This window comes from Oryzias latipes, chromosome 4 (assembly GCF_002234675.1).
Source record: "Oryzias latipes chromosome 4, ASM223467v1".
Classification (NCBI taxonomy): Eukaryota; Metazoa; Chordata; class Actinopteri; order Beloniformes; family Adrianichthyidae; genus Oryzias; species Oryzias latipes.
Genome location: NC_019862.2, coordinates 1,407,494 through 1,434,962, shown reverse-complemented (window position 1 = coordinate 1,434,962; position 27,469 = coordinate 1,407,494). Strand labels below are relative to the sequence as shown.

Genomic DNA, 27,469 nt, shown 5'->3' with positions numbered 1-27,469 from the left:
ATTTAAAAACTGTGACTTTTGTTCTAATTGTCGTGGCACAAATAAAAGCTCATACCTCTGTAGATGTTCTTCCACCTGCTTCCTGCTTTCACTGCAGATCACAATCCTTTTTGGACAAATCTGTGTGGAAAAGTATGGCTTCTACAAAACAAATGGCTTCTAGCCACAACCTTTTCATGAATTTCTTGACGAAGAGTTTACAGGAAACATCTCCTTTACTGAAGAAAAGCATTTTTTTTACTTTGCAGGTACTCCCTTTGTTTACTTGTACCGAGTGTGACTGTTCAATGACAATAAGGCTTTATCTCATCTCATTTCCAGCTGTCACAAAGGAAGTCCCGGTCCTCCAGGCCCACAGAGGGCGCCAACGCAGCGTCAGGCAGCAGAGCAGCAGCCAGCCGCAGCGCGTGCTGACGGCCACGAGCTCACAAACTTTCTCTAATTTCAGTAAACCGGGCTGGTTCGAGTCGGGACCGGTACCTGGTTGGCGGGTTTGCACTCCAGGAGCTTGACTGTGACGTGGCATCAGCTGGTAGGCTTTCGTGCCGTTGGGTTTCTGTCTTCAGGGTTCCTCAGCATGTGGACCGAACCGGCCTAGGTTCTAACCACTAGGGCTGGCTCACACACCAATGGTTTGGGTGGATCAGCAGTATACTTATAGCCTCTTGTTCTTGTCCAGTTTTATAGACCATGCGGAAGTGTAAGGAGTTCGACAGGTTCGGCGGTACCGGCTAGCCTGAACAGGGATGGGTTTTTTTAACTTTATTGTTCAAAACAAATAGAACAAAATGTATGACAAGAACAATAGTCATAACAACGAGAATGCCAGGGGATGGTACATTTATTACAAAATAAATATTACAGAAACAGATCATTGCTATGCATTGAAAATGTTCAAAGACAGTTTTCATAAATATGTATGGCCTCTTTGTTAAAGCTATTAGAAATAGTGTGCAAATAAGATTCTAATTCTTTAATTATTACAGGGGAAAGGTTGTGATGAGGAAAACTTTGATTTGTGAATATGAAACTTCTAAACAGGGATGTTCTGTCTGAGCCACACCTGTCCACATGTCTGTCTGCAGCATCATGGCAGGTGTGGAGCAGGTTGCGTCCGTGGGGCGGATTCTGGTGGACCCGGGCCAGGTCCTGACCCAGCGCTTTCGAGCCTTGTTCACCCTGAAGAACCTGGGAGGTAAAGACCCTTTGGATCACACTGCTGGTTCTCCAGAACATAGATAACAGATATTCTCAGCTGCAAAGATGGATCCAAACCCATAAGCTGCACTGTAATTCTTCTGTGACTCTGAGGTCGGTTCTGAACCTGACCCAGAAAAGGGGTTGGTTATATTTGAGATGTGATGGTCAATGCATCTGTGTTGTTATGCAGCAAACTGCTTAACCCGTGTGCTATCCTAGGCATTTTTAAATGTAATTTCGTGAGAGCCATACAATAATGTAGAGCCCCTTTCCCACACTGAGGCACAGAGACTTAACCTCTTTTGAGGTTCTATATTCTAGTTACTGCAGGCCGTAACCAACACCGTACAACTAATTCAGCAACTCCTGAATCTCTCCCGCCTAGACCGCTCCCCTCAACCTTTTATTCCCTGCTCCTGCACCAGCCCTCCTATTTCCTTATTCGCCCATAGCTGAACCACGTTGGTCCAAACTCCCCAACATCAGGCTGAGCGACAGAACTGAAGACCAATCAGCATCTCTGCTTGATGCGTTCAAAGAACTTTGGAACTTAGAACGCGACTCAACAGCCACCCAGTCCAACTCAGTCCTCTATAATATGTTTAAAACTCAAAATACAAGTGAATGTGTGCATTTGATGTAATTTCAACAATTTTAAAGTACAATAAGTCTGTGGATTCTTTTTAATAACATTGTTGTTATTAACATTGTTATGTTGTTGCTATTAAATGAAGAGTATTTCTTAGCATTGATGTGACTTCTGGTGCTGCATGGTGGTTCTGCTGATGGTCTAGTCTGGTTGATACGTGTTGAGTTTCTGTTTCATGCAGGCGTTGAGACCATCTATTAAACGTGATCATAGGTCTGAATGCTCTTTAGATGTGAGACAGACTGCTCACATGCAGACGTGGAGCCAAACATTGTCAGTACAGCAACACTCACACGCTGCTGCAGTGTGTGGTATGTGACGGGCAGCATGTTCTGAGTTTTGATAATAAGTGCGTCCACTACCCCTCCCCTTTTCCTGCATTAGTTTCAGGCTGGTACAAACTCTGTCATAGAACAGATAATAGGAAACCCATAGTGGACCTGATTTTTTTCTCTCCAAGCACCACTACTACTGCGCGCCCCCCCTGGCTTGGCATAGCGCCCGAGAAGGACTGGTCTAATGACGTTAGAACATCACCATCAGGACTCACAGAGATGTGGAGCTGTTTGGTTACAGGGTCTGAGGCTGAGGGCTCCCAGAACTTTTCCTGACTTATGAGCTGCTCCTCACTTCAGAGGAAATTACTGACAGACTGACCCACGTTTACACCTGTCTGTGTGACAGGTGTAGGCGTGGGTCAGACTGACCCATGCCTGCACCTGTGTGTGTGACAGGTGCCGAAGCCATAGAATGGATTGGTAAGGCGTTCAGCGACAAATCTGCCTTACTGAAGCATGAGCTGGCGTACTGCTTGGGTCAGATGCAGGACCGGCAGGCCATCCCTGTTCTGACAGCCGTCCTCAGAGACGCCCAGCAGGAGCCCATGGTCCGACATGAAGCAGGTAACTGGTGTTCACTCCCAGAACCACAACACTATAATGTCTGTCAGCGCTGCAGTCAGTAACTCCAGTACGGAGGAATGTTTTTGGACCTCAGTTCTCATTTTAACCGAGGGCCACATCAGTATAGTGTCTGTCCTCAAAGGGCCAGATATAACTTATACATGTAACTAAATGTAATGAAAATAAATGTAACTACTCCTTAATGTTAAAAAATTCATTTATGTATTTATTATAACTTTTTAAAGTGACAATTACAGTTGCATAGAAACATATGTTTGCTTGTTCCTCTAACATAAATCCTTTTACATTTGATTCTGTCAGGTTATGTTATATGAACAGTGTTTAAGTCCTCATCTATAGTTGCCTAATCCCATATTTCAAGTCCAATTCCCCCTAGATATGAATAAATACACACCAATTTTTATTTTTCATTTTAAGAAATTAAAAACTCTCGTGGCCCACATTTGGCCCGCGGGCCTTGAGTTTGACACATGTGGTCTAAGGTGTGCTTTTACTACGTATTCATAAAGATCATGAATCAGTGATCTCAGATATCACAAATATTCATACTTGATTTTTTTTCCCCTAAAAGTGACCAGGGTTCCAATCCAGCAACCGTTGTTTTTTTATTTTTAAATACATAGTTACATTTCCTTAGACACACAAAATACATGAATATGTTTTATTCATCTCATCTTCTATTTTAAAACAAGGGTTTAATAGACTAGAATTATTCGTGGTAACTATGTATTTCTAAAAATAAACTCATGCCATAAAGAACAGACATTCTAATGACGTTCAAAATCTAGAGAATTTGCCTAATGTTTTGATTAATATTTAAAGTAATGTGTGGTCAGTAGTTGATCAAAAATAAAAAAGATTCAATGAAATTTCAAAGTTGCGCATCAGAATTGTCTTGTCTTCCATTTAGACAACCTAGCACAAACCTGGTCAACAACCCATCCCAGTTTTAGTGCCCAAAAGCTGACAGACCCGTACTGGTTCAGACTAAATCCACAGGCATGCCGGTCCCCCCAATCCACAAACATACAGGCTATGCATTTTCACCAATTAATCTCCTTGTCTTGCTGGTCACTGGCCCAGCTCTGGGTATGCCAGCAGTTAAAGATGGCTGAGGATTCCAGGGTTTTCATCAAAAGGAAGGTTAAGACCACAGGTCTGAAGTGACTAGAGTCCCTAGGGTGCATAGACTTCAGCCCTGGAGGCACAGTTTTTTTTAGCTCTGCAGGTCGTCTTTGCTCTCATCAAATGATCTCAGATATCTACAGTGATGGAGCAAAGTCTGCCTCCCCAATGGTGAGTTTCAGCTAAATTCTGTTCTTGATTGCAGGGGAGGCTCTTGGAGCAATCGGTGATCCTGTGGTTCTTGACCTTCTAAAGGAGTACAGTCGGGATCCGGTCATTGAGGTAGGAGGTCAACCTTCATCACTCTTGCATTTGACGATGGTCTCTGTCCATGGAGCTGAAGTTGATCGGGGTTTGTTTCTCATTGGAGGTGTTCCTCAGGGGGCAGAAACAGTTGGAAGTGCTCACATACTGGTAGTCGGCCGTAGACTTTGGGTTAAAGCTATACTGTTTTCTATCACCCAAACAAATGGAGCAGTAGACAAACTCCCATCAATGATGAACAGCACAGGCCCTGTACCTCGGTCAGCCTCTAAACAGCCAGTTGGTTTGTTCTCATGTCAACCAGGAGGGAGAAGATGACCAGGGACTTTCAGGAAGTCTGAAGACCACGATCGTGAAGTGGAACGAGATTTATTGGATATTTCAAACTTGTTTAACAAATAAAAAACTGAAATATTGGGCGTGCAAAATGATTCAGCCCCTTTCCTTTCAGTGCAGCAAACTCTCCAGATGTTCAGTGAGGATCTCTGAATGATCCAGTCTTGACCTAAATGACTAATGATGATGCATAGAATCCACCTGGATGTCATCAAGTCTCTGTATAAATGCCCCTGTTCTGTGATCGTCTCAGAGGTCTGTTTAAAGTGCAGAGAGCATCATGAAGAACAAGGAACACACCAGGCAGGTCCAAGGTACTGTTGTGGAGAAGTTTAAAGCCAGATTTGGATACAAAAAGATTCCCCAAGCTTTAAACATCCAAGGAGCACTGTGCAAGAGATGATATTGAAATGGAAGGAGCATAGACCACTGCAAATCTACAAAGACCCGGCCGTCCGTCTAAACATTTAGCTCAAACAAGGAGAACACTGATCAGAGATGCAGCCAAGAGACCCATGATCACTCTGGATGAACTACAGAGATCTACAGCTGAGGTGGAGAGTCTGTCCATAGGACAACAATCATTACTGCACAAATCTGACCTTTATGGAAGAGTGGCAAGAAGAAAGCCCTTTCCTGAAGATATACATAAAATGTTTGGCGTAAAAGCAACACAGCTTATCACCCTAAACACACCACTGTCAAACATGGTGGTTGCAGCATCATGGTTTGGGCCTGCTTTTCTTCAGCAGGGACAGGGAGTCCAGACCTGAATCCAATGGAGAACCTGTGGAAAGAACTGAAAGCAGCTGTTCACAAACGCTCTCCATCCAGCCTCACTGAGCTCCAGCTGTTTTCAAGGAGGAAAAAATGTCAGTCTCTCGATGTGCAAAGCTGATAGAGACAAACCCCAAGAGACTTACAGCTGGAACTAGGGTTGTGCCGATGGACGATATCATCGTCCATCGTGATGGGTGACTGACATCCCGATGGAGAGACACCATCGTGATGCCACGCCCCCGCCACGCTGGGAGTCGACACCATAAGCCGCGGTTACATGTGAAAAATAGCTTGACCGGATCAATGGTCGGATTAGAATCCAACAGTGTACATGGTTCCAGAAAAATGTTTTCAGAATATAACAAACGTTCACATGGGTCACACTTTCGGTCGGAATAAATGATTCGCACATGCGCAGTAGGGTTTGAAAAACCGGAAGCGGATATCAGTTCCGCCGAGCGGCTATTTTTTTCTCAAACTTTATTGAATGTAACAATTCAATACAAAACAATGTTAAACAGCGCCGAGCAGCTATATACATTGACATGTCAGCTCGGTAAAATACGATATGATCTTCTAAACGTGCTTTTAATAATGTTACGATAATTATGAAACACCTGTTCGCTCATCGTTTGAATTTTAATCCGTGTGGTCAGTGCTTTTTCTGAACGGAGCCGGAAAGAAGCCAGGATTAGCAGTATGCTAACACGGGCTAACAACATTAGCTTTGGGTGGTGCTGCAATCTGCATCTTGGCTGCACGTAAACATGTGGGAATAACATCAGCCTTTATTTAGTCGGGACACGACTGGAAACACAAATCCACGTGATTGTTTGAACGATTTCTAAGGACTGAGCGGCCTTTCTGCTTTGAAGCTCACACCGCCCCAAAGTGCTGTGTGTGCTGACGATCCTCTGCTCAGACGCACACTTTTAGACCCGGTTCTGAGTTCGGTAGCCCGTTCCCCTAGAGCTGCGGAACGGATCGCAGTTCTAAATCTCCCACATAGCGCTCATGTAACAAAGCACCCCCCCCCCCCCTCCACTCAAACTCAAAGCTGTAAGTCTGCGCTCCACCGGTCCACTTGACTAGTTAAATGCGGGAGCGGACCACTTCTTTTCTAGTTTGTTTGTTACTTTTTTTGTTAAAGTCGCTTCCCTCAGTTTATACTGGATAATCGCGGATGAGTCATTAGTTGGGAAATAAAAGAAAGTAATAAAGTAAAATAACGAATAGCAATTATGTAAGAGCGAAATATTAAAAATAGCCCCCCCCACGACGATATCATCGTCCATCCCGATGGTTGACAGCAAACATCGTCAACGGCCAATTTAGGGGACATCGCCCAACCCTAGCTGGAACCACAGCAAATACTGGTGCTACAATGTATTACCTTAAGGGGGCTGAATCATTTTGCACGCCCAATTTTTCAGTTTTTTATTTGTTGAACAAGTTTGAAATATCCAATAAGTTTGATTCCACTGCATGATTGTGTCCCAGTTGTTGTTGTTGATTCTTCACTAAACATTGCAGTTGTATATCTTTATGTTTGCAGCCTGAAATGTGGCAGAAGGTTGAAAAGCTAAAAGAATATTTCACCGCTGTTTCCAGCGCTTCCTGAATGGTTATAACCAAAGTGTGTGTCCCTGCACGGAGAAATGGCATCAGCTGAGTCAAACAGCCCCAAAATATCCTGATAACTGAGCAAGATAACCACGGAGAATAGTTATCATTCAGATAAATGAATGATGGATGAAACCGACCTCTTCTGGAAAAAGATGACCTCTGGCACTTCACTGATGGAGGAGGAAGCACAGCCTCAAGGTTTTAAGGCACAGACTCCTAATGTGTCTTATAAAGTACACGATGGTACAGTCTATTGCTCTGACTAAAAAACTATGTTGAGCAATATTCCAATGTTCTTTGATAAATGTTTTACAAAGCATTAATGATGAGTAAAGCGACGGACTTGTTTAGCTGTGGGGGTGGGGGGGGGGTCTCTGTATTTGTATACATATAAACCACTTAAGTCACGTTTATATTCAGGTTAACAACCTGAGTAAGTAAAGGAAACAGTGAGACTCCTCAAAGAAGAATTGTTTTATAAATTGAAAATGTGCATTTTGACTTGCTTTGTTTAAAAATGTTTATGGAGTACATTTGCTGAAGTGGGATGACCCCTAGTCCAGACCTTCAGAGGAAAAAGAAGAAACCTGTAGACCTTCAGTAACTGGGACTTCAGCAGAACCGTACTTAATCTGGGAGAGAGTCCATTTTCTGCAGCTTCATCTTTCTTCTTCCTCTTCCACTGGAGGAGGAGTCAGTGATGTGTGCTGGTGGGCCTGACCTCCTGACGTCTTGGCGGTTTCTCACCCCCACAGGTGGCAGAGACATGTCAGCTGGCTGTCAGCCGGCTGAAGTGGCTGCAGAGTGGCGGGGAGCAGCAGGACGGCGCCACTGACATGAACCCGTACTGCTCTGTGGACCCGGCTCCACCTGCACCGAGGAGGAGCGTGCCGGAGCTGCGCCGCGCTCTACTGGATGAAGACCTACCGCTCTTTGAGCGGTACCGGGCCATGTTTGCCCTGCGGAACCTAGGTTCTGAAGATGCTGTGCTGGCCCTCGCAGATGGTACGGCCCAAATCTCCACATTCAGAACCGCATACAAACACAGCATCACAGAGCCAGAAGCAGATGTTGGTTCTGTCCCCTAAATAAAAGTTAGAACTGGCATGGTTCTGGTTCTGTGGAGTCTGATTTATCCCCCCCTGTGTCCAGGCCTGCAGTGTTCCAGCGCACTCTTCCGTCACGAGATCGGCTACGTCCTGGGCCAGATGCAGCACCCGGCGGCGATCCCGGCCCTGAGCGCGGCACTGCAGCATGCGGCTGAAAACCCCATGGTGCGACACGAGGCAGCAGAGGCCCTGGGCTCCATCGGGAGAGACGAGTGCCTGGCTGTGCTGCACTGTTACCGTGGAGACCAGGAGCCAGTAGTTAAGGAAAGCTGCGAGGTGGCGCTGGACATGCTGGAGTACGAGAACAGTGACCAGTTCCAGTATGCAGATGGGCTGGTCCGGCTGCAGGGTTAGAAGGGACCGGACTGGCTTCTGTCCCCCGTTGACTTTTTGCTCGTCCTGTGTGACATGGGAAACCAGCGGACTGATCCAGACTGAAGTTCTGACTGGGCTGGGCTGCTCCCTCCTGCCTCATTACACATTCTGGATCAGTTTGGACCAGTTTTAAGGATTCCAGGATTGGGCGCCATCAATTCATCAGTTAATAAAAATAAAAAAACCGGGATGGTTTGCTCTGAACTTTGTGTCCTGATCTGGTGTGGGGTTCTGAACCTGACTCAACAGGTTTGTGTGTGTCTGTGTGTGTGTTTGCTCAGTGGTTTGTGTGATTGTGCATTTGCCTAAATTTAAGTGCTATCAATAGGGATGCAACAATACACTTTCTTCATGAGTTTGATGTCTGGGTCACGACATTGAATTGGTTCGATGAGGGATTTACAAAACTACAAAAAAATTATTTTAATTCCGCTAATAAACAAGTAATAATAATAAATTTTATTTGTTAGGTGCCTTTCAAGGAACCCAAGGTCACCGTACATAAAAGTGAAAACAAAATAAAATAAAAGCAATCGAATGCACAATAAAATATAAATAGGCCAGAAATAGGAAGTTATCGGAGGGGATAGGCGAGTTGGAAAAGATGAGTTTTCAGTTTTTTGGCAAATTGTGAGAGAGACCCAATGTTTCTGAGGTCCGGAGGTAGAGAGTTCCAGAGCCGGGGGGCAGAGCAGCTGAATGGTCTGCCCCCCATAGTGACAAGGCGAGCAGTGGGGACATCCAGATGAAGGGGGGAGGAGGATCTGAGGGTACGGGTGGGAATGGCCACATGAACTGATAGATATGATGGAGCAAGGTTGTGGATGGATTTAAAGGTCAGGAGAAGTATTTTGTATGTAATCCGGTGTGTGATTGGTTGCCAGTGGAGCTGCTGGAGAACAGGTGTGATGTGTTGGGAGGAAGGTGTTTGAAAGATAATTCTGGCAGCTGAGTTCTGAACATACTGTAGTTTACGTAGAGTTTTTTGTGGTAAACCAAAAAGAAGGGAGTTGCAGTAATCCAGGCGGGAAGTGACAAGACTGTGAACCAGAACGGCTGTGGAATGAGGACTGAGGGAAGGGCGAAGACGACGGATGCTGCAAAAGTGGAAATAGGCAGACCGGGTGATGCTGTGAAGATGAGTGAAGTGAAGGAGAGGGTGCTGTCGAAGATGACTCCCAGACTCTTAACCTGATGGGAGGGGGAAATGGAGGAGGTTTCAAAGGGAATTGAGAAGTTCTGGATGCAGTTATAACAGATTTGGTGCCGATCAGGAGAAGTTCAGTTTTATCGTTGTTTAATTTTAAGAAATTAGTAGTGAACCAGGATTTGTTTGCAAGAAGGCAGTCAGTGAGGGAAGTGGGAGGTAGAGAGGAATTTGGCTTGGTGGAGATGTAGAGCTGAGTATCGTCTGCATAACAATGGAAGTGAATCTTGTATTTATGGAGGATTTGACCAAGAGGGAGAAGGTAGATGATAAATAGCAGGGGTCCCAGGACGGAGCCCTGGGGAACACCTGTAGTGACAGGAACTGTGTGAGAAGTGAACTGTTTTAATTGAATATATTGGGTGCGACCAGAGAGGTAAGAGTGAAACCAGTTGAGATGTATGTTTCTGATACCTATGGTGGACAGTCTGTCTAGGAGGATGGTGTGGAAGATTGTATCGAAGGCTGAGCTTAAATCAAGTAGGAGGAGGATGAAAAATAGGCCGGAGTCAGCAGCAAGGAGGAGATCATTGGAGATTTTAAGGAGAGCCGTTTCTGTGCTGTGAAGGGGACGGAAGCCAGACTGGAATTGTTCATATAGGTTATTCTGTGATAGATGTATGCGGAGTTGTTCTGCAACAGTTTTTTCAAGGATTTTAGAGATACTCAGGACAAAGCCTTTTGGTTGGCTCATACCAAGTCTGGTGTCATGTAAAAAACAACAAGTAATTAATTGTTAAATGTAGCGTAACAATTTTTAGACACTTTCAATGTGAACCCACTGGTATGCAGTGGGGCAGGATGGTCCACTATTTCCCCTTCAGTGATGTAACCGTTTGGTTTGAACCCCAGAATTGTGGCACGGTTAATACAATAATATTAATAATTATTATGTGGCATGGCTAACATAATAATATTAATAATTATTATTATTATGTGGCATGGCTAACAGTAATCTGTTGGTTTTATAACGGGTCTCCTTTTGCAGCAGGACCACCTTCAGCTCCTCTGAAAGTCTTTCTGGTTAATATGGGAATGTTTGAGTAATAAATATATTATAAAATAATTCTATATATAGAAAACAAGTTTTCTGTTTCCTTTTATGTCCTTTGTAAAACAACTATTTGTTTTAGTGGAAATGAAACACAACCGGAAGTCGAGTGGGTCAATGACTTTAGTATTTTAGTGTAATTGACTTCCAACTGCGTTACTTTGTTGGTAAAACGTAAAATTCGGTTAAAGATTACCCGGTCCTGCACAAGCTTCTTGCATATCCCCATTAAATCAGAAGTTAAATACTTGGGCATCTATATCGACAAAGACCAAAAAATAAGCCAATCAAGGAATGTGGGTGAAAAACTTGATGAATGTAAGACGAGGTTGAATATGTGGCTCCAAAGAGACACATGGCTGCTGGGTCGGATCTATCTGACAAAGATGGAGGGTCTGTCTAGATGTATTTATCCATCTTACTCTAATGCCATCCCAAACAAAATGATCAAATCCATCAACCAAATGACTTTTAACTTTATTTGGAGAAACAAGCCTCATTACATGAAAAAAAAACTATATGGTCAAAGAATTTAAGGATGGGGGTCTCAAAGTTATTGATTTTGACTGTCTTAACGGAACCCTGAAAATAAACTGGTTGAAATCGTGGATCAAACACAACCAATCCTTCTGGTTTTGTGTCCCAAATTATTTATTTAACAAATTAGGCGGGTTAAAGTTGGTGCTTATTAGTGATTTTGACATTAATAAGCTCCCTATAGCATTATCAGAGTTCCACAAACAAATTCTACTATACTGGAAAATATTGTATGTGCATAATTTCTCGCCACACTCAAATATTATTTGGAACAACAGATACATCCTCCACAGAAACAAATCTTTGTTTTGTGCTGAATGGTTTGACAGAGGAGTCTGGTCGGTGTCTGATCTGATGGATACGGAGGGAAACTTACTAGATTATGAGCAATTTTGTTTAAGACATAACTTCAATCCTCCTATTTCAGAATTTTTAAAAGTCAGTAATTCTCTTCCTCGAGAATTTGTATTTCTAACAAGGAACACAATGACACATTTAAAGATAAAACCACAGTTAGCCACATTATCAATTGAAGGTTGCCCTCTCATGGACAGAAAATGTAATAACTCTTTTATCAGAAATTGGTTCATTGAAAGGTTTTTTCCTGGTCGACAGAACAAAAATAAAATACTGCAGAAATTTGAACAAAATGTTGTTACTAAATTAAGAACCGATTTCATGAAACTTCCTATTCCCCCAAAAGTTAAATAAACACACTTCAAAATTATGAATGATATTTATCCTTCAAAAGAACTACTTAGATTACATTTCAACATTTTTTTTTTCAATTTGTTTTTATTGCAAACAAATAGAGAATTGTTACATACATGAAATACAATGAAACAAAGATATAGTTTCATATTTGTAATACAACATGGCCAGTTTTTAATTTTTATTTTTCAAACACCTTGAACTCCCCCCCCCTCTCTCCATGGTTTGCAAGACAAGGATAAGATATATATTGTCCAATATAACAAAAGCATATCTCTATGTAATCAACTCGATGGCCAAATCGATCAGCCAAGTGGCAACATAAAAAAGAGAATTATATTAACATATATAGCTGATGTGATATTTATATGTAAGAAAAAGAAAAATAATAATAATAATACTAACAGTGCTAATAATATTTAAGAACAGTTGGATTATTTTAAACTATAAATTACTGAGATGTGATGGTAGAATGTGAGGAGGCCTCAGGTAGAATTCTAAGTTTGTCAAAGTGATCTAAAACCGGGCCCCAGATTGAGAAAAATTTGTCCTTCGATCCCTGAACTGAATATTTTATTTTTTCAAGTTGTAGTAGTTGCATAAGATCCGTCAGCCACTGGGACACCCTGGGTGGGTCCTTAGATTTCCAGAGCAGTAATATACTGTGCTTTGCTATTAGAGTAGCAAAAGCAAGAATGTCTTTGTGTCTTTTTCTTAATGTATCTGGGTTTTGGTGTGAAACACCAAATATGACTGCCTCTGCACTAGGCTGTAGACTGATATCTAGAGCATCTGATAAAGTTTTAAAAATTGTAGACCAGTAATTCACCAGAGCAGAGCATGACCAGAACATGTGGGTTAGATTGGCTGGGCTATTTTGACCTCTGTCACAATTTGCACTCAGATGAGGATAAATTCTTGACAATCTTGCTTTAGAGAAGTGAGCCCTATGTAGAATTTTAAACTGTATTATATTTAACTTGGCACAAGAGGTACTGTGGTTAACTCTCTGTAAGGCCCGGTTCCATACATTATCATCCATAACTCGCCCAAGCTCTTCCTCCCAGCTACCTCTTATTTTCCGAAGAGCTACGCTGTCATGAAGTGATATGCAGTCTTTGATTTTGGAAATTAATCTTTTTGAATTAAGTGGCAACTCAAACACCTCATCTAACACAGAGACTGGGGGTATGTTAGGGAAGTTAGGGTCATGCTGCTGAAGGAGGTGACGCACTTGAAGGTACCGAAAAAAGTGAGAGTGAGGCAGATTAAATTTGGAAGCAAGATCATTAAAATTTGCAAATATACCGTTTAGGTACATGTCCTTAAAGTTGATAATACCTTTCTCTTCCCAAATTGTGAATGCGAAGTCTGTCTGACCAGGGAGAAAAAGGTGATTTTTGCGTATAGGACTAGTGGTAAGCACTTGAGTGAGTCCGTACGTCTGTCTGAATTGAAATATAATTTTAAAGGTATTTGTAACGATTGGATTGTGTGTAATATAGTGTGAAATGACACAGGGAAGACTAGATCCAGTAAGGGCTGTCAGAGTTGTTGTTTTACAGGAGGAGGCTTCGAGTCGACACCAGTTAATATCAGAAGCCTGGAGCCAATGCATAATTTTTTGAATATTAGAGGCCCAGTAGTGATGGCACAGGTTTGGTAGGCCTAAGCCACCTTGATGTTTAGGTCTTTGTAATCATTTTAAACAGACTCTTGGGTTCTTGCCACTCCAGATGAATGAAGAAAAGCTTTTGTCGACTGATTTAAAGAAAGATTTAGGGATGTAGAGGGGGATGCACTGGAACAGGTAAAGGAATCTGGGAAGTATATTCAGTATTATACTATTTACTTTCCCTGCAAGAGACAGGTTAAGAACTTCCCAGTTCTTCAGGTCTGTCTTAACCTTCTCCAGTAAGGGAAGGAAATTTTCTTGATACAGACTTTGCAAGTCTCTTGTGATATTAATTCCCAAGTACTTAAAACCGTTTCTGGACATCTGAAAAGGTAAGGCAGTGTCTTTTAATTGAAGCGCTAAGTTGTTGAGAGGAAAACACTGACTTTTACTGAAGTTTAATTTATATCCAGATATAGCCCCGAACTTCTGTAGGACATCAATGATGTGGGGAACAGTTGGGACAGGGTGAGAAATATACACCAAAAGGTCATCTGCGTATAACGAAACTCTGAGCTCTTCCCCTCTCCTGTGGATGCCTTTCATTGAAGTTGATAATTTAAGGATAATAGATAAAGGTTCTATAGCTAAAGCAAATAAAAGAGGACTAATTGGACATCCTTGTCGTGTTCCTCTAAATAACTGAAAATACTTAGATTGTTTGCCATTTGTGATCACAGAAGCTACAGGAGAAGTATACAAGAGCCGGATCCAGGAGATGAAGTTTGGCCCATATCCAAATGTTCTTAGACATTCAAATAGATATTCCCATTCAATCCTGTCGAAGGCTTTCTCTGCATCCAACGAGACAACCACCTCGGGTACTCCAGTGGGCGCCGGAGAATAAACGGTGTTCAACAGACTACGTATGTTAGTGAAAGACTGGCGTCCAGAGATGAAACCAGTTTGGTCAACCGAAATAACATTATGTACTGTTGGGTCTAAACGCCGGGCTAGGATTTTGTCTAAAATTTTTACATCAGTATTTAAAAGGGAAATAGGACGGTATGAGCCACATTCAGAGCTATCCTTTCCAGGTTTAAGAAGGAGAGTGATGATAGCTTCAGTAAGTGTTCTTGGAAGTGAACCATGGGAAAAGGAGTCGTTGAACATATCAAGCAAGAGTTTTGACAACTGTCTGGAAAACTTTTTGAAGAACTCCAGGGGGTAGCCATCTGGGCCAGGTGCCTTTCCAATTTGCATTTCAGTTATTGCATCAGTTACTTCCACCAGTTGCAGTGGGCGTTCAGTTTCATTCCTGTGGTGAGGTGTTATGCATGGAGCATTGAGATTATTAAGAAACTGTTTCATTTCACTGTGGGCATTTTTAGATTCTGATTTATAAATATTTGAGTAAAATAAGGAGAATGTAGCGTTTATTTCATCTGGATCCATTGTTAAGACACCATTGGATTACGTTTCAACATTGATGACAACAGCTGTTCCTTCTGCCAAACTGCTGTTGAAGACATCGACCACATATTTTTCCTGTGTGATGTTGTACAAGTGTTTTGGTTGGATGTTTACAAATGGTTAAGACATACATTTCCATTCATCATGGACCTCTTTTCCAAAGAAGTCATAATCTTTGGCCTGTCCCTACACAACACTGTAAATAATGTATGTATAATACTGTGTTATGTTTAGCCAAGTTTTTTATACACAAAAATAGGTTACAGAAATGCCACCCCAGCTTCAACTTCTTTAACAATGAGGTCAATTTATACTTAAAATCCATAAAGTTAATCGACTCACCTAAAGCCATAACAATTTATGACACCCTGAGTGATATTCCTGATGTCTAAGACAGTTTATTTATATTTTGTATCCCTCTGCATTTTGTAACACTATCCAACTCTGAAATTGTTGTTTTCTTATGTTATACTTTTCCCCTAATTTCTCTATGATTATGAATATAAATAGGTTTATGTTTGCATACTGATAAGAATTCTCTTTTTTCTTTTTGCTTCCTTTCAAAATGTAGTATTCTCTTTTGTATTCGCCATATTTTGTAAGTTTTATGTAAATGTTCTGGTATTGTTTTGTATTGTGTTCTATAAATAAAAAATAAAAAAATTTAAATAATAAAAAAGCTTCTTGCTTCCGGTTTCTGCTCTGCGACTGCGCGCAACCAAACGACCGTTTCCGTAGCAACCGGGACGCCCGTTTTTTCCGTGGATGCAGAGAAGCGGACGGGACTGCGGAGAGATGCAGCGTTTGGACGCAGACGGCACCGGAGCGCGGCAGGCCGCCAGCTTCAAGGCTTTTCTGCAGAAGAGCAGCTCGAGGAGCGACCGGAACCTGTGAGTGGACCTCTGTGCGTGCTGGCCGTTAACTGGAGAAGAACTGGACTGATGGACCCCTCCCCCATCCCGTTCCAAACAGAAGGCCAAAATCCCATAGACACCTGTAGAGAAATAGACAGCCGTTACTCTGTCATTCTATTGGTCAGAATAACTGTTGTGTATCTGATACATTATTTAACATCTTGACAAAACTCTTTTTTTCTGACCAATCAGATACTTCAACAAAAGTTTGTGGTGTCATGTTTCATACATTTGATTGACATGTTTCCCAGCCAACTTTCAGTGGAAGGGGTGTGGCTTTCCAACTAGCTCAATCCTGATTGGTGGCTTATTGCCATCAAAATGTTAACTCAGACCGACTCGGACCAATCACTGCTTACTGACATCGGCTGGCTCCAACATGGTGGCATCCGTATCGCAAAAGAAAATGCGCCTGAATTGACTTTATGTGGTTGGAGCCAGAAGTAAACCATTTTGACATCTATGGGTTATGATGGCTGTCAATAACAAACGTATGCATACAAAAAAAAAATGGGCACAAATTAATACTTTCTGCACGCTAAAAAAAAACTGAACAAAATATTTAATTTTACGTTTGAAATGTCTGCTGTGAATACATTTTGTCTTTGTCTTCAAAACAAAATTTCCCAGGTTAACAAACTGTGAAAAACATGTTACAGGGTCACGGGCATAAACATGGAGTCCCAGAACATCAATGATGTACAGAAACTAAGTCAGCATGCGCGTTGAGACTCACTTCTTAAAATTAAACGAAATTCAACTTTTTAGAATGTTATTGATCCCCTAGAAGAGAAATTATTTTAATACCAGAGCTCTGTTGAATAAAAAGACAGATTATAACAGCCATGTCCTGCCACATTTTTTGTTGCCAGGCAACAACAGCTGATCGCATAAACAACGCACCAGACCCAGAGGTGATGGGAAAAAAGAGCAGCAGACATCCCTCTTATTAGGTGTAAAAAAAAGTAACAAGATGATTCCCCCATTATGAGATCAATAACATTCTAAAAATTTCCATTTCTTTTTAAGTTTAATATACTTTATTTAATTTCTGATATGAAATTGTGTTTATCAAGCAATCAAATAAGAATTTAGTAATACACAAAACAATACAATCATCAGTTATACATTCACACAATGACAAATCAAATTAATTATTGCTTGAAAGGGATTGGAAGGAAGCAAACTTATGTAATCCCACCCCTGTTCTACCGTAACCATTGTATTACATGATTTATCGTTATCTGGTTCATAACTTTTAGCGTTTCTAACGTTTGTGAACTTTATACTCTTGAGTGGAAATAAGGTTTGAGGATCAGTGACAAATGTAAAGTAATGTTTGTGTTTCACCACTATGTCAGGCAGATTTGAAATCCATGGGAACCCTTGTGCTATCCTAGACACTTTCTTTTCTCTTCTTTGCCTTTTGTCTGCTTTCCGTACAGGTAACGCGTTGTAGTGAACCATCTGCCTCCATCTAACCCTCTCTTCTTCACACCAACCAACCATCCTCCTGACCTCATTCTCTCCATCCATGAAGCTCCTCTTTGGTCTTCCTCTCTTCCCTGTAGCTCCAACCTCAGCATCCTTTCACCAACATCATCACTGTTTCTCCTCTCAAACGTCTCCATCTGCTTCTCTGCATTGATCTCCAAGACCATCTATCATGATCTGTTCCTCTGATGGATTCATTCCTGATCCATCCTGGTTCCAAAGAGAACCTCAACATCTTCATCTCTGCCACCTCCAGCTCTGCCTCCTGTCTCTGCATCAGAGTCTCTAACCAACAACATGGCTGCTCTCACCACACTCTTCTTCACCTTTCCTTTCATTCTTGATGACACTCTTTAGTCACGCGTCACACCTGAAACCTTCCTCCACCGTACCAACATGCTTGGACACACCTCTTCCCCTCTTACCAACACTCTCCATATATTTTCTGACCCTAAGAATTTAAATTCATCCACCTTCACCATCTCTGCTACCTGAAACCTCATGAAACCCCTTCTATTCCTCTAAGTCATTGCCATGGACCTCTCTTTTCCAGAGCAAACTTCCACCTGCCCTATCCTATCACTACAGATCACAACGTCATCTGCAAACATCACGATCCACAGAGATTCCTGTCTAACCTCATCTGTCAGTCTGTCCATCACCACAGCAAACAAGAAGCTGATCCTTGGTGTGGTCCCACCTTGAGCTCCTCTGTCAGACCTACAGAACATCTCACCACAGTCTTCCAGCTCTCCTCCATGTCCAGAATATCTCCAACGTTCTTCTATGTCACTCCAGACCTCCTCATCATAACCACAGCTCCTCTCTCTGTATCCCCTCAGATTTTCTCTAGAGCTGCAAAAACTCTATGCAGCTAGATATTTAAGGACGTTTCAAAGACATAGTGGAAAATGTAGCCCATTTTCAACCTGTTGAGCATACTTGACTACTGGAGTTGTGTTTGTGATTTATGCAGCTCACACAGCTAATGTTCTTCTGATATTAGGTCTCACCTGGGCAGTGCAGCAAACCCTCAACACTTTGAGAAACGGTGACGTTGATATGTGTGAGCGTAGATTCTCTTTCATCCTAGTTGATTTAAAAAGATGAGGTCAACAGGAATAGTTCAATCTTTTATCACAAAAGACGTTTCATCCTTTGTGAGAGTGTGTGTGCATGCGTGTGTTATGATTTCGCAACTTAACACCTGAAGTAGAAGTACAAACAGTTTGGTCTCAAATACATTTTTTTTTAATTGTTACAGAAGACATGGTGTGAGAGCTCCTCCCTGAAAGAGATGAGAGAGTTTAAACCTATGAAACATCAGAGAGAGCCCAGAATCCCAGTGGTTCTGAGAGGGACCGTTGGGTTTGTGAACCAAACCTAGACTCTCACAGCTCTGAACCTTACGATGGTGCTCTCATGTTGCAGCTATGACCACCTGGTCCTCCTGCTGGCGAAGATCATGGATGAACGTCCGGATGACGCGGTGGATGTCTTGGAGGATATGAGTTTGGAACTGAAGCGAGCCTCGTTCAAAGACACGCAGAGGTCACTGCGGGACCATGTGACGCCCTCTGTTGGAGAGCGGCTGGCAGAGCAGCAGCTCCTGCTCTTCAAACATGCACAGGACTTCAACCATGAAGACCCAACTGTGAGTAGTTCTTCACCACCGCACCATTTCTCTCCTTCATCTGACGAGCCCCAGCATCTTTCACTTCTTCTGTGCATTCTAGTGGCTTCAATTCTTTTTCTGCAGTTTTAGAACCTGAATATGTCCAGGTGATCTACACTTGGTTCTCCAGTTAGTGCAGAGTTAACAGTCAGAGCTGAAACTCATGTGAAGTGAGTCAGTTTAAAAGTGACGTGAAGACAAAGTCTGGAAAAGAAACCCCAGTGTGGTACCCTTATCTCCCACCTGTATCATCCCTCCCTCTGCCCTTTTCTGTCCAACAAGAAATGTATACGAATATAAGTCATATGAATGACAGTTAGTCTAAAATACAAAAGGCGTTTAGAGAAATATACACTTTGTGTTCAAAGATTCATAACCACTAGTGGTATAACGATTAACTGACTAATCAATTTTTTCTATTTCTATTAGTCGACCAGGTTGAGGCAGTTGTTAATCAAATCAGCCTAAAACATTATAAAATAATTTCATAACAAAATAAATTGACTATAATCGATCTTGGAAAGTATAATCTGGATTGAGGCACTGTAAGTTTATTTTACTGTAAGGTAAAAAAGACCACGTCAGTGGACAACACACATGTGATGTCATTAAAACCATCATTCCAGTCCAATGTGTGGACAGACTTTGAATAAAGTCATGTGACCATCCAGGGTCTAGAATGTTCTAAGAATGTTCCCTTTGGATTCTTTGGATGTGGAAAAACAACAGTGGTGAACTTTAGGAAACTAACATGTGAATGGATTTGACATTCATTCTAGTTTACTTGTTGGTTTGGACACAGATTTCATTTAACTTGATGATCTGGAAGAAATCCAAGAATCTGGAAAACTTCACTGTTCAGTAGCAGGAATTTCTGTCTGAGTCTCACTGCTGGAAGTTTTGGATAAAGGTGATGTGGATCCATTTAGGTCAGAGATTCAGATAAAATCATGCAAAATGAACCAATATCAACTATGAATCAGATCAGGAACCACTAACTATTATATGAACCGTATCATTACACCCCTACATCCTATCGTGAGCATCTGTCATGGCAGGCACTAAGCCTTTTGTAGCATCTGTCCAAGGCCCTCAGCTCTCATCTGTTTGCTCAGCTCCTGGACAAGACAAGTTAAAAACAAAAAGAAAGAAAGAAACCTGAGTGAAATGAAGACCTGAGTCATCACACAACCTTCAGACTGAGAAACGGTTCTCCTGATGTTCTGCAGATGTTCTTTAAGCAGTGTGCTGACTGTTCTTTAACAGGTGGAAACAGGTTTCCCCAACGTCAACGAGAGTGCCTTCTACCTAGAGCAGGCTGGAGTGGGCCTGGGCCGAGAGGAGATGCAAAGGATCCTACTGGCTCTAAAGCTCTTAGTTGAGTCGCATGGACTTCCACAATGCCGCTTGTGGGGTAAGATTCTGGGAACAGAGAGCAGCTACATTATTGCTGAGGCAGAATACACGGAGGGAGACGAAGAACAAAGTACTGATGAAGACCTCCAGGAAGAGGAGGAGGAGGAGTCTGGCACCCAAGAAAATGAGGTAAGGCAGATGAGTGACATCATCTAAAAGATAACCAGAGTAAGTCTGCGAAGGTTGTTCATCCAGGTTACGTCTTGAGTTGAGTCGTGGCATCTGGACTTGGAGTTTTCTTACTGTCAAACGTTTCACCAGTCAGCCAAGCAGCTTCATCAAACTGACTGATGAAGCTGCTGGAATAAGTTGTGAAATGACTCAAGAAAGAAGATTTTCATTCCAGATGCCACCGTTCAACTTCAAGATAAAAGTTTGCCTGTTTTTGGAACGGCTTTCATTTGAAATGTTCCACCAAAGTTTTTGTGGAAGTGTTAGTGCTCAAAGAGAGGTCATGGGAGTCCAGGATTCCCGCCGACCCAGCAAAACCCAACCAACAGAGAAGAAAATGTAATGAAACTATGAATCAGCTTGAAGGAAAAGGAAGTGTGTGTGCATGCACTTCTGTTTATGCACAGATGCGTGTGCCAGTTTGTTGTCCTGCTTCAATGATAAAATAGCTCATTTGAACAGAGATTTCCTCTGATGCTGGGCTGTAAACACCTATGAAGTAGAAATCAACGGTTTCACTTCAAGCCTTTTAAACTGTAGTAGAAATATAGTAACACATACTATATACTAACAATTTTCTCTGCAAACATCCCCATCTGAACGTAAACTATTACAACCGAAGTTTCCAGGTCACTTAGTTTGTCTGGAAAAAGAGATTTAAAAAAAAGAAAAAGAGTCGATCTAATGGGATAAAACTAATGTAATACATTTGAGAGTCATTTTTCCTAATTGCGGAGTAAATTCAATGATGGTTCGCTGCAGTGGGTCTGAATGTGAACTTAAATGTGCAAAAAGTTCAACACAACCTTACATTTCTTGAGAGGAATTCCGAATAAAATAATGACTTTTTTACAGGTTGTGCCAAATGAAAGCAACGTTTAAAGAATTTAAGCTCTCTAAGACATCAATCTTTTGACATTGTTTTAATTTTCAGAACTGAATGTTCATCTTCAGATCTACAGTGATTTAAAAGAACAGACACATTTTCCAGTTCAGTTCACTGCAAGATATTCTCTGGCTATTCTCATGATGGGCCCACAGACTGACAGTAGAAAGTAATCCCATGTTTTAATGGTAAATATTTACTACAAAACCAAAGGAAAGATCAGGCTTGATGAATCAGTGTCACTGTCAGGTTTTTGGAAGGATGTAGCTGGACCCTTGAATGCACAAAACTCAGACAGAAGGAACACAGGCTTTATTTCAGGAGGACGTCTGTGAGACAGGCAGAGTCCGGCAGGCTGGATCAACCAAAACAATACTTGTTTTACAGCCACATGTTTGTTTAAAGTTGAGTCACAGCATTTATAGTTCTCGTTTTAAAGAGCCACTCTAATGAAAATGGTGTTTTAACATGTTCTAGTAGCATTTTTCTCACAATGGAGGACATATAATTTAAGATTAAAATGGCATTTCTAAGTATTTTTTTGATTCAGGAGCAGATAAAAAGCTGCTGGTGGTAAAAGCTCCGTTTGCAGATCCAAAACCGCTTTACTCATGCAGACATTATTTTTCACTTACAAAATACTTGTCGATTAATACTTGTAGATCAAGGCCAAGTCTGTGGTCAGTGGTGGCAGGAGGCGCACTCCAGTCAGGCTTTCACTCTGAGAATCTGTGCAGCTAAATGTCAGTCAGGAGGGATGCACCTCTCTTCAGCTGAGCGGTCGACTCCACACAGGGCGGTTCTAACCTGTCATGACAGAGTTGCTGTGGCTGAACCTTTTTGACTCTGGTGCCGGTGTTTCAGACAGATCCTGTGCCGCGGTCCACCTATCTACACCCACCCATGGTGCCAAAGGAGGCGCTAGGAACAGGAGCCAACAGGTTCTTTTACTTTGTGTGCAACGAGCCAGGTCTTCCCTGGGTGAAGCTGCCCTCTGTCAGCCCCGCCCAGATCACTGCAGCCCGCCATATTTGCAAGGGCTTCACAGGTCGGCTGGACAGTCCAGTCCTGAGCTACCCGCCATTCCCAGGAAAAGAGGCCAACTACCTGAGAGCACAGATCGCTCGGATCTCTGCTGGCACACAGGTCAGCCCATCTGGGTTCTACCAGACTGTGGAAGAGGAGGGCGAGGAAGAGGAAGAGATGGCCCATGACCAATGCCTAGTGAACCCCGAGTTTGAGGGCGTGTCTTCACTTGAAATGGCTCAGTCGCTGTCCAGCTGGGTGCATCACATCCAACACATCCTGAAGCAGGTGCATACCACACACACATCAGTACCCCCCCCCCCCCCCCACTGCCAATGTCCACGCGCTCCAACAGTCCTACACACCTGCTCTGCATGACGTCTGGAGGGCTTGGTGGTTCAAATCACAGTCCTGGCAGTCTGTGTGCTTGGGCAAGACCCCCCCCCCCCCCCCCCCCCCATCTCATTATGTGAAGGGAAAAAGTTGCTCTTTCAACAGATGCTGAAGCCTCACAATAGTGTAAAACAAAAACAGCAAGTTTCAGGCAGTTCCAGTTTTTTTTTAACCCTTGTGCTATCCTATGACCCCCCCCCCCCCTTCCATTGACGTGTTCTCCCTACCATGACAAAGGTGGAAAGATTTCATGTAATCCATGGACACCAGTGAAGATCACAAATCATTGAAGAAAAAAGGTTCAGAGCACTGTCTAGTGGGTCTAGATGACCCAACTCCCAACGTTAAAGTGCCTAGGATAGAACAAGGGTTACATCTGTGCAAAAGCCTCGCCTAAAGGGATCCTGGAGCACGTCTCTTTCAGTGATGAGGCAGGAACAGTTGTCCAGCTTTACTCCTTCTGGAGGCGCTCCTAAAATCTGCAAAACAAGTCCAGGGTTCTGTGCCGAGCCAAGCAGGGCTGAAACCCTGAGAGCTGCACAGCAGTCTGATGACAGAGCAGCTGCTGCTCAGGTCCCAGGGTCACATGCTTCATGCTTGGTTCTGGTGCAGCGTTATCATGTTTGGGGAGGGGGTGATGCTCCATGAATGTGATTCGTATGAGGCATTTTCAATTGGTTTCAGGGCCGCTGTACCTGGGTGAACACAGCCATGAAGGTGGAGGAAGACTCAATTGAAGAAGAAGAGGCTGCTGAGAAAGACGAGCAGGCTGATGAACCCGAACCAGAATATGGACCTCCTCTGCTCACTAATCTATCCCAGGATGCAGGTCAGAGCTTCCAGATCTTTTTCAGTCTCTCTGAACATCTTTGGGTTTCTTTGTCTCCATGGATACGGATCATTTTAAAGTGTTGAAATGACAGAATAGATGTGCTGTCTTTGTCTCATTTCTTTGTATCGTCTTCTCCTCCAACGTTGATTTGTGTGGAAAGGTTTCAGTCAGCAGCTGCTTTTCAGACGTGCTAAATTCAGACACACAGCAGCTGGAATTCTACTTTGATGAATCACAATGTGAGCGCTACAGTGATCTGTACCAGCACTTCAAAGAGATGTTTCCAAACGGTGAGGTGGAGTTTTGTGGCTCTTGCTGCGTTATGTTCAGTAAGAAACTGGACCAAATGGAACCTAAAAGATAATAAGAGACATGGGTGTTTTATGTGGAACAGTGTGTATGATGAGTGCAAGGGCACCAATGAAGGGGGCAAACTGGAACAAAATATCAATCAACCAATCAATCAATCAATCAATCAATCTTTATCAATAGGAAGCACTTCTAATTTCTTGTGCAGCTTGAACTGCTTTCTAATAAAAACTAAAAGACAGAAATTAAAATAAAAGCCCATCCCATCTTTTACCTAACAACCCCCCCCCCCCCCCCCCCCCCCCCCCCGGTCAGCACATACATGCCATGGTCCCAAACACAATGACCAGGCAGGATACATACGTAAATCATGAAGCCAGAACGATCTTATGAGAGAAACAAACCAAGAACGATGACTCTGGTGAAGCTTGAATGGGAGGAAGATCAGAAAAAAGGTTTAGACAGGGAGCCTTGACTCACAACTGCAGACTTACAGCTGGAACATCTGGAGGAGGAATGGCGTCCCTGATCCACAGCTTGGAGGTTTGCAGCTTTCTTGGAATTGGAATTCTCCGACGCCTGAAGGGGGTCTTTGAACCCTGGAGGGAACAAATGAATGCTGTCAGGAAGTCAAAGATGTTTTCTTCCTGCGTGAGAGCAAAGCTGGGTCTTGTTGTCTTCTCTGTCTTAAGGGTGTATGTGTTAAGGGGGCGGGGCTTAGTGCCTGCCATGTCATATAAATTATGAACCCCCTCTGAAATCTGTTTTACCTGGTGTTCCCCAGAGATGTTCCACACCCCCCCATGGAGCTTGAGGCTGTCCTCCACCATCACCCCCCAGCACGCCGTGGCAGTGCTGAGATCCAACCTCTGGCCTGGGGCATTTGCATATTCCAATGGAAAGTAAGGGCACCAACGCTGGAGTTTGGTCGACTGTGACAGAGCCTGAACTCACGTCTCACTTTTTCAGGAGGTTTGAGAACATTTATGTGGGCTGGGGTCTGAAGTACACCGGCCAGGGCTACAGCCCCTGTGTGCCCCCACCCCCACAGAAGGAGTACCCCAGTGGACCAGAGGTCACAGAGATGTTGGATCCATCAGTGGAGGAGGAGGAAGAGATGAGAATGGCTTTGGAGGAGCAGCAGGAGGTCCAGCAAGAGTTGGAGGAAGATGAGGAAGATGAAAATTAAAACAATGTTACTTTTCTGATGTGTTTAAAGGAATTATAGTAAGGAAAAATTAAAAAAAAGCTTTCTTTGTTGGCTACATGGTTTTAATCTGTGTGAGACACCTTCGCTTCTCTCAGTCAGAACTTTTCCATCTGTACTGAAAGTCAGCAGCTCCCTGATCGTCACAAACGGGGGGGGGGGGGGGGGGGACTTCTGGTTCAGGAGGAACAGTGTGGTTTTTCTTCCAGTCATGGGACTGGCAGAGCTACAAAATTCACAAAAGGCTCTAATGCTGCATTCACACCAGACGTGATTCACACATCTGTTACGTTCATGTACAGACGTATTCTGAGGTCCTGCAGCGGAAATATCAAAACAGGCTTTCTTTGTCACAGAACAGAAAGAAATCTTTTTTGTAGTCAGCAAATTTTGAATCAAATCGACAACCACAAACATCCAATCGAATTGTTGTTAAAATAAGTCGTTACAGCCCCAAAGATTGAAAGTGTATATTCTCTGACTTGGTAATTATATTTTTTATGGCAGCAACATATTTCCTAAATTTATGTATTTTATTTTGAGTTTGAAGAAGTCAAGATTTTTTTAGGGAGAGCTTCAGAAAGACTTTGTCTCAGTTAACCCTTGTTCTATCCTAGGCACTTTACCATTGGGAGTTGGGTCATCTAGACCCACTAGACAGTGCTCTGAACCTTTTTTCTTCAATGATTTGTGATCTTCACTGGTGTCCATGAATTACATGAAATCTTTCCACCTTTATCCACCTTTGTCATGGTAGGGAGAACACGTCAATGGAAGGGGGGGGGGGGGGTCATAGGATAGCACAAGGGATAAACTGGTCTCTGATAAATACAGTGGAGGAAATAAATGTTTGATCTCTGCTGATTTTGAAGGTTTGTCGACCTAAAAAAAGAAAAAATGTCAGTCTGTCATCCTAATTGTTGGTTCTTTTAACAGTGAGAGATAGTAATAATAATAATAGATTGGATTTATCTGCACTTTTCCAGACCCTCAAAGCTCTTACCATGTGTCCATTATTCATTCAGTCCTCATGTATACTTGGTGATGGTAGAGGCATGGCTGGCAGATCACACCTACAGTCCCTCTGACCATCACCTGGATCATTCACGCACATTCAAGTGAAGCATCTTGCCCAAGGACACAATAGCTGACAGGGGGGAGCAGGGATTGAACTGCCAACCTTTTGATATTTGGACGACCTGCTCAACCTCCTGAGCCACTGCCGCCCATCACAAAGAAACTTTCAAAAATCCACTTTTAAAAATGTTTACACATTAATTTGCATTTCATTGAGGGAAATAATTGATCCCCTTGTAACCAGTAAGAGTTCTGGTCCACACAGACCAGTTAGAATCTCCTAATCAACCTGTCACCTGAATTGCAGACACATTCATTAGTCCATTAGTCATACTCCAAACTCTCCCATATGAAAAGGTTAAAAAGATTTCAGTGGAGTTACGGGTGAAGATTGTAAACCTGCACCAGACCAGAATGGACTGCAGAACCATCAGCAAGAAGCTGGAGGTTAAGGTGACAACTGTTGGTGCAGTTGGGCCAAAATACAAGAACATGAAGTTCTAAAGTTCATGTTCATGTGGAATCTGCGCTTTCAAAATCAAAATTCCTCAGACAGGAAAAATGATCATGAGAACAGAGAGAAATCAGCCTAAAAAAACAGAGCAGGAGTCAGCTGATGACCTCACAGCAGCTGGAACTACAGTCACCAAGGAAACCATTGGTGATGCTTTACACTGCAGTGGTTGAACATCGGCAGTGCAGACACGTGTGCAGACACGTGTGCAGACACGTGTGCAGAGCTGCCGGAAGTCTGCCATCAACAACCTTTAGGATTCAGAGAGGGAGAAGGTGGTCAGGTCAAGTCAAGGTTTTGGCATCAACTCAACCATGTTTGGAGGAAGAGAAATGCTAAAAACACTGACCCCACTGTCAAGCATGGTGGTGGTGGTGGGGGGGGGTCTACACAGGGCTACTTCACCGTCAGGATGGGCTGAGTGAGAACCTCCTTCACTATGCCTGAATTAATGTCCAGCCATGACAAAAATAATATCATGTACGTTTTTGCTTTCAAGTAGATGCAAAATGAAGGACAATTTGGAGCAAAAGTGGTTAATTACACACTTCCACCCGTAGGCGTCAAGGGCTTA

The 27,469-nt window shown here is 42.8% G+C and overlaps 2 protein-coding genes across 4 annotated transcripts; both read left to right on the top strand.

Annotated features, from left to right (window-relative positions):
• Positions 1-345: 345 nt before the first annotated feature.
• dohh (deoxyhypusine hydroxylase) lies at positions 346-8,591 on the top strand. 2 transcript variants are annotated; one of them, XM_004067557.4, is made up of 6 exons: positions 346-532; positions 1,086-1,195; positions 2,584-2,751; positions 4,103-4,179; positions 7,659-7,908; positions 8,056-8,591. In XM_004067557.4, exons 2-6 carry the CDS (start codon positions 1,090-1,092, stop codon positions 8,364-8,366), a joined length of 912 nt encoding a protein of 303 aa, XP_004067605.1. In that variant the 5' UTR covers positions 346-532; positions 1,086-1,089; the 3' UTR covers positions 8,367-8,591. The 2 variants fall into 2 exon arrangements, with proteins under 2 accessions (XP_004067605.1, XP_023809694.1); XM_023953926.1 differs by lacking the exon at positions 346-532 and having other exon boundaries at positions 1,091-1,195; positions 2,534-2,751.
• Positions 8,592-15,695: 7,104 nt separating this feature from the next.
• On the top strand, positions 15,696-25,362 carry LOC101159735 (radial spoke head protein 4 homolog A). 2 transcript variants are annotated; one of them, XR_002873128.1, is made up of 7 exons: positions 15,696-15,871; positions 18,821-19,043; positions 20,331-20,609; positions 22,402-22,851; positions 23,641-23,785; positions 23,949-24,078; positions 24,882-24,969. XR_002873128.1 is itself a non-coding variant. In XM_023953925.1 (7 exons), the coding sequence occupies exons 1-7, from the start codon at positions 15,747-15,749 to the stop codon at positions 25,284-25,286; spliced, it is 1,560 nt and encodes a 519-aa protein (XP_023809693.1). In that variant the 5' UTR covers positions 15,698-15,746; the 3' UTR covers positions 25,287-25,362. The 2 variants fall into 2 exon arrangements, 1 of the variants encoding a protein (XP_023809693.1); XM_023953925.1 differs by lacking the exon at positions 23,949-24,078 and adding an exon at positions 25,067-25,362 and having other exon boundaries at positions 15,698-15,871; positions 24,882-24,999.
• Positions 25,363-27,469: the final 2,107 nt, after the last annotated feature.